Source organism: Oryzias melastigma, linkage group LG4 (assembly GCF_002922805.2).
Source record: "Oryzias melastigma strain HK-1 linkage group LG4, ASM292280v2, whole genome shotgun sequence".
Classification (NCBI taxonomy): Eukaryota; Metazoa; Chordata; class Actinopteri; order Beloniformes; family Adrianichthyidae; genus Oryzias; species Oryzias melastigma.
The window spans coordinates 23,835,843-23,843,228 of record NC_050515.1 but is presented as its reverse complement, the minus strand read 5'-3'; the positions used below and the strand labels follow the sequence as shown (position 1 = coordinate 23,843,228).

Below are 7,386 nucleotides of genomic sequence, written 5' to 3'. Positions count from 1 at the left end.
TGTGCGTTTTAAATGGGTACAAAGTTCATCCAGTTTTGGTTATCTCCAAACATGCATTTGTGCACGTGGACAAAATTAATGCTGCTCCCTCCTCCCCCAATTGTGCAAAAAATCTAATGGTCAAGCTGATGAAAGAAAAAACTAATAGAAATATAGTAAATAAAAATAAGCCAATGAAAACTTGACTTTAAAATTTGTTTTTCAAAAGAATCAATCAGTCTTCCTGCTCAACCCTTTATGGTTGTTTGACGTTGCTGGAGCCTATCCCATCCACTAGTTGGTGAAGGTGGGCTACACCCTGGACAAGTCATTTTAAAAAGCAAGTTAATAATATATATAGCTGGACAAAAGAGCTTTCTCCAAATTGTGTTCCCCAATTCTGGACTTCAAACCATGCTGTTCTAAATGTTTTTTCCTATTCTTCAAAACTACAACTGCCTTCAGTGTTTATCATAACAGGGATCTGATTGTGTGTTTGTTTGTCTCTGTGTAGCCCTGTAACGGACTCCCATCCAACATGTACCTGTCAGAAACTGGTGGTTTAGAAGCCAAAATGCAGGAGACCAGGTTTGGTGACAGAAACTAAAACATTGCAGCCGTTGCCATGCCGTAGAGACAGTGGTCTGTGTTTCTTGATTTTAAAGTCTTGTCAGGTAAAAGTGATGTTTTTTTTTATTATTGTATCTCAAAGAAAAGTCTACTTAACAAGCCAGTCAGGCTTCTGAATGACGAGCAGCTTCTCTGTAATGGTTGATCGTTGTCAGCGGCTCAGAGAAGTGGAGCCACGGTGGAAGCTGAAACATGTTTGCTCATGGCTGTTGCTGTTTGTTTCTGTCATTTATACCCGTCAGACTCACGAATCGCTCAGAGCCTGATGATACCACAGTAGAGAGCCCACAGACACAAAGCGGGCCGTACCTGGAGCTCTGAGAGGCAATCCGTTGTCCAGACCTCTGGGTTTGGTGGTGATGAACAGATAGCAGAGGACACAAAGAGTGACGATGAATGCGAGGAGGACCACAGCTGCCACGGAGAGACCCACGAGAGCCCCGAGACTGCAAAGCAGAGAAAAGAAGAGAACTGTCAGAGGAGCAGAGGCAACATGACACAGGAGACAGGAAACCAGAACACAGCTGCACAAACTTTGATAGCTTAGAAAACTTCACAGCGGAAAAGAAAAGATGAGGAAACATTTCTTCCAAAGATGTGATCTCAAAAAAAATACTAATCTGAATTTCTAACTGTGTTCAAAGCCAAAACTTCACTTACACAAGGCTGACTGACTTTACATCTGGGACTTTCACTTTATTTTGTTTGATGATCAAATGGGTCTCTTCTGTGAGGAGAGTTCTGTGGATTCTGCTGGTGTGGGCAGGAATGCAGAAAATGTCATCCTCTTCATTTGGTTTGGGTTCTATTTGATATTTGGCATTCTCAGTAGAAAATCGTATAGACTGAAGCGAATCGAACTGCATGGAAAAAGTCACGCCGTTCCAGCAGCAGCTCATTTGGGGAAGTATTGCTCAAAATAAGTTCTGACCAGAAAGGAAATACACAGGAAAGATAAATCTGGCCAGTCCTGATAGTCCTCTAAATATATCAAAAAACACCTGCAGCTCCTCACTACATCATATTTATCCACCAGGCGTTTACGTGCTATTTTAAGATTCAGGTTTCTCCTGATTTTCACTGTGGCCTATTTTTTTTTTTTTTTCTTTTTTGCTCCCAATACACAGCTTGTTATGTTTTTTTCTTTTATTTTCTTCCTTTTTGTTAAATTTCCATTGAGGTCACCTGACTTAGAATTCCCCCAAACCCCATGTTCTTAACTCTTTAAAACCACATTCACACTGACTGGGATTGGCACGGTCGTCCAGTTTCAATGTCAGGTCAATGTACAGACACGATCTGAAGTCTAAGGTTGATTTGACCATCGAGCATAGTCCCTAACCCTCGATGTAAGAAACCTGTACTGGAGACTGTACCGGACGTTGGATTAGATGCGGTAACAGATGTGGAACTGGTACCGGTGTGCGTCCCGAGATTTGGGGTCCAGTGATTTAATGGGAACAACCAGCAGGTCAAAAAATGATAAGTTGACAGCCAAAAAGTGGCGTGGAGGGGGTCGTTCATTTATGATGAGTTGGGAGTGAGAATGAGTTGAAAGTACAGCTGGAAGCAGCAACAATACAGTACTGTAGATGGCAAGCCTCATCGTAGTGCACGAGTCTCTGAATGATCTCATGAACCCCGGCATGGAGATGTGATTACCAACGCTTTTGTAGAGCTCTTCAAAATAAATAAAACATCTGTGTCTTCTAAGAGTGTAACGAATCACGGATAATCCGTGAGCCGTTCGGATCACTATCCACGGTTCGGCCCCCACGTGTACAGGGGAAGGGAGTATGGCAAGCCAAAAGGATCAAAAATCGCCAGGAAAAGGGAGATTTCACACACAAGAAATCGGAAGTCGTAACTTTTGCCGGTTGCATAAGCGGAAATTTCCTAAACTTTAGAAAACCCTTTCAAAATGATAATTTAAAACCTTTTCAGAACTATGAGGTTTTACGCCTTTGAATGTGAATAAACTGTAAATGTTTTTTTCTCTGTGAATCAGCTGATCGGAGCCGAGAAATGCCTTTTTTTTCTGTGACACTCTGTTACAGAGAAAAAAAAAACAGCAAAAAGCATCAATAAAAGAGGAAAAAAAAAAAAACAGAATAAGGTCGAAAGCTTGAAACGATATTTTTGTTGTGGCCGGCTCCGGCAGGGGGAGGGACTATTAATTTTCAGGCGCCATGTTTTTTCTCTGTAGCCAGATTCTATTGGGAAAAGCGGACATGGCAGTTCCTCACCTTCTCATGTACTACGGATAATAGTAATTATTTGAAATATTTAAATGTTCCCACAGTTAGCTTCAGTACTACACTTACATATTAATTCCATATTAATCATTCTTTTCTCTCAGTTTTTGAAGATTTGGTCTCCAGACATGTAAATGTCATCAGAAACTACATGTTTTTACATTTTTGGTTAAGTTCAAAGTTCAAAGATGTGTGAGTGTAAATTTATACTTTGAAGTACTTTATATACATTTTCTCAAATATATGTTTTAAAGCTTTTCAAAAAAGTAATTTCAGGCTTTTATCTTCTTGTTTTTTCCTGTTGTTTTTTTATTTACTTTTTACTGATCCAAAAAAATTATCCAAAAAATGACCCTAAAACCGTGACACGATCCAAACCATGAGTTTTGTGATCCGTTACACCCCTTGTGTCTTCAGTGCATTGCAAATGAGATATACTGTACACAAACACTGCTCCGTGTAGCGACCAGGCTAGAAACATTTGGCAGTAGCCCCTTTCTTGGGCATCAAGTTTAAGAAACACATTATTGGACAAGAGTTGAGCAGCGAATCTGCCGTGCGTCCAAATAAAGGCGGATTTGACGCATGAATCACTTTCGATATGAATGCAGCAGAACATCAGAGATGTTGCCAGTGTCACACGAGATCAACGTAAATCAGAATCTGATTCTAGCTTGCAAGTGTTGCATTACGGCAGAAGGTTACTTTTCTTGGCCTCTGAATCTGCGGGAATTAGGTTTATTTCATAAACTGTTGAAGAGTTATGGTTGTCAAAAGACAAAAGGGTTATATAAGGACCAGAGTTCTCGGACTCATCAAGGATCAGGTAAAGCTTTCACATCTGTCAAGCCAGGAGGACAAACTTTAATGCTGATTTTCCACAGGTACCCGTTTAAGTTTAAGTTTTGGGTTAAATTGGGGGTTATTGGTTAAAAGTGCTCACACAAGTCAATCCATACCAATTGATGCTTAATGCTAGAGCACGATTGTCTGTCCAGTGCTTACTCCAAGTGGAACTACTCTATGCATCTATTTCTTTAAATTAAATGAAGACAAAGTACTTTTGGATTCATTATTTTAGAATACCATTTGTTTTTGGTTTGAGGGAGGAGGATGGCGACCTCATATGGGGCCAATATCAAGCGGCAGAATAACTGCTTTAAAGATCTTCTTGAACAACATATCTGCTGAGTAAGCAGTCTTGGGTATTTAAGGCCTGGGCCCCTCTCCCGTTTGAAACTGACTGATCTTTGCAACGCTGCATGTACATTGAGTGTCGTACAACCGGAATGACAAATTAGGTTAGTGATTCTCCACTTTAAAAAAAAAAGGATCGGACGAGGTTTTGCAAATGCAAGAAAATCACACCTCAGCGTTCATGATAACTGACAGAGAAAAACAGACGAAGTCAGGTTATTGCTGAACTTCAGAGTCAAAAGGGAGTGGTGGGGAATCTGCCATTTCACACCTCCTACAGTTTTAAATTCTGGATCAAATGTACCTGCTTTGAAATTTAAATTACAAAAAAAAAAAAACTTTAAAATATTTTTCCCCTTTGAAACTTATTCGATGTTGCTTGTTTATTACATTCCATCCATCCAATAATTTTCTATACCCATTTTATCCCTCACAGGGTCACTGAGCTACCAGAGCCAAACCCGGCTACTGTTGGGTGAAGGCAGGGTCCATCCTGGACAGGTCATCAGTCTGTCTCAGGGCTAAAATCACACTCACATTCACACCTAGGGACAATTTAGAGTCACCAGTTAACCAGTGAAACATGTTTTTGGACTGTAGGAGAAAGCCTGAGCCCCTGGAGAAAACCCACACATGTATAGGGAGAACATACAATGTCCCCACAGAAAGGTCCCAGGTGGGATTTGAACAGAGGCCTTCTTGCTCTGCAAGAGCGCTAAAAATAGTAAATTTACTCAATTTTTGATAAAAAAAAAAACTAAAAAAAAACATACATGCTGTTCCTCAGAAAAAAAAACACATCAGGAGGGTTAAGTATTAATTAGTCATAAATAGTGATTTTAAATACAATTATAAAACAGTTGTTTGATAGCATTTCTTTAAAGAAATGTTTCTCATTTGTAACTATTCAGTTACAAGTAATGGTGGTATATCGTGATATATTGTTATTTTGGTGTAAATAATCTAGATTGTGATAGACATTTTTCCCCCTATATCCCAGCACTAGTGTACACTCCTGGCATGCCCATTGCATACTCTGTGCAATGTCTAGAGTACGGTACAAGGGCATCGTACAGCACCATCACTGGTAAGTCATAAGTGATGTAACTTACATTATATCCTAACAAATATTCCAGGATATACCACACACAAGGCAACAAAATGTTCCTTTTCCATAGCATCCTTTAAGGAAGTTGCATGAACCACAAGGGAACTGCAAAACGCACCTGTGATCCCTTTAACCCTTGTGCTATCCTTAACCTTTTTTTTCAAGGATTTTTTTATCTTCACTGGTGTCCAATTCAGACATAAAATGTAGTCATGGGAGGGATCCCACATCAATATACGGGTGGGGTCATCTGGACCCCATAAGATAGCACCAGGGTTAAGATGCCGTACAGGTACATATGACTCAGGCGTAATTAACCAGGAGCAAGTTTTCTACTGTAAAGATTGATTAGTGAGTCAGGATCCACGAACCACAAATAAGGCTGTTGTGACTAATAAAGTTGCTAATAAAGCAAAGACACTTTGAACGCACAAGTGTAGGAAGTATGAGCCTCAGGAGAAGTGAGGCTCAGAAGTTGACCTAATTATTTAATAAAGTGTTCCAGGAGTGCAGAGGAGACAGAGGCAGAATCAAAGGCACAGCAACTAAGCAGACAATATTTTCCCTGAAACCCAAAGCAGCTATACTTGTCTGTGCACGTTTGGTGTTAACAAGGGCAGCTGAGGCTAAAGTGGAGAGCCTGTGATCATTCCTGACAGGACAGCACATCAGACACATTATAGAGGCTGCTCAACTTCTGCTTTGAACCTCCGTTCTCACTGCATTTTAAACAGGAAAGAAGTGATTGAAAGTGACTTCTTATTCAACGACTTATTACATCAGCAACACACACCTGTCCTGTATCACAATGCTCTTCAGCTTCTGCAGCATCTTCAGGTATTCTACAGCATGGGCAGATCTTATTTGGCATAATTTGATGTTTTTTGGCATCATCTTGTGTTTTCCAGGATTATCATTAGAAGTTATCCTGCCTCAATAGAGTTTATCTTCATCAGTGGTTATTTTCATCATCAGATGTAATTTCAAGTCACCCATCTCTTTCAAGAAGTATTGTAGTCTGCTTTATTTCTTTGGAAAGCAGCATGCACGTCTACATCAGTGAGGATCCGCGTGCATAGAAAGCACGCGCGCGCGTCTTACCTGAGTCTCCACATGTAGGCGTACTCGTGGGGGAAGAAGCTGTGGGGATCATCGCAGCAGAACTTCAGGTCGCTGAAGCCGCAGCAGAAGACGGCCGTGGGGTCTCCACCGGTCCGCGGGCACGTGAAGCTCTCCACGAGCACGCGCTCCCGGCTGTAGTAACTCTCGCAGTCCGAGCTCATGCCAACGGCCGCGCGCCCTCACGGACTCCACACATGCGCCACGGAGCTCCTCCACACCAGCCAGGCTGCCTGCCCCCTCCCTGACTCTGCCCCCTCCACCACAACACCTCATGTGCGATGAAAATACACCAGTCAACGCTTTTGAATGGCAAGTTAAACTAGAATTACATTTCTTTTTTTTTTCTTAGATATTAACGCTCAAATGTTTGTTTAATGCAAAAAAAGAGAGAAAAAAGTAAGATATCTACTTTGAAATAAAGTTGACCTCGTTAAGCTAAATAATTTATCTAAAAATGAATCATTTTTGTTTTAAATATCAAATTAATATTTTATTTTACTTAAAAGTAATGAAATGATACAGCCTTTAGAAACGAGAAAACAGTCATATATAGGGGTCAACAGAAAAAAGAACAGGTTAATATTTCTCTATTTTTTATTACCGTTTTTAACTACTATTTTTGTAACTATTGTTTCTTTAATTATCTTTGCTCTATTAGGAAAAGTGCTTTATACAGTCCTTTAAAAATAAAGTGGAATTTGAATTTCTATGTGCACTGTGAGCATGTGCAGAAATGCTGGGGCAACTTTTATATTTGAAACGGTTCCAAAGTGTAGAAAATATTCATTCATTTAACACATTTAGAGTTTTGGTTTGCTTTCACACATAACTCTCTGACTTAAATCAGTAATATAACGAGAGCAATCCAAAAATAAACAATATATGTCTAAACGCTTAATTATAGCGTTTTTAGTATGATTTAAATATATTTATTTCTTTAGTAAAAGGAAAAAAAGTTGTTAAAATCCCTGTCAATTTGATGCACAACAGCCTCTGTTTTTCAATATATTGTTTACATAATGCAGACAGACTTGTTAATGGAATCAACAGCATTTTTAATCGTTTTTTGCACGATTATAATGTCAACATTTCCTT

At 39.7% G+C, this 7,386-nt stretch overlaps 1 protein-coding gene across 1 annotated transcript in view; it reads right to left on the bottom strand.

Moving 5' to 3' along the window:
• Positions 1–6,809, bottom strand: part of LOC112150615 (protein shisa-like-2A) — a 14,436-nt gene extending 7,627 nt beyond the window's left edge. Inside the window, exons 1-2 of the mRNA XM_024279033.2 lie at positions 6,271–6,809; positions 919–1,055 (exon numbers count right to left, since the gene is read on the bottom strand). Of these exons, the coding sequence (XP_024134801.1) occupies positions 919–1,055; positions 6,271–6,452 (319 nt within the window). The 5' untranslated portion in view covers positions 6,453–6,809. The remainder of the gene's footprint in view (positions 1–918; positions 1,056–6,270) is intronic.
• Positions 6,810–7,386: the final 577 nt, after the last annotated feature.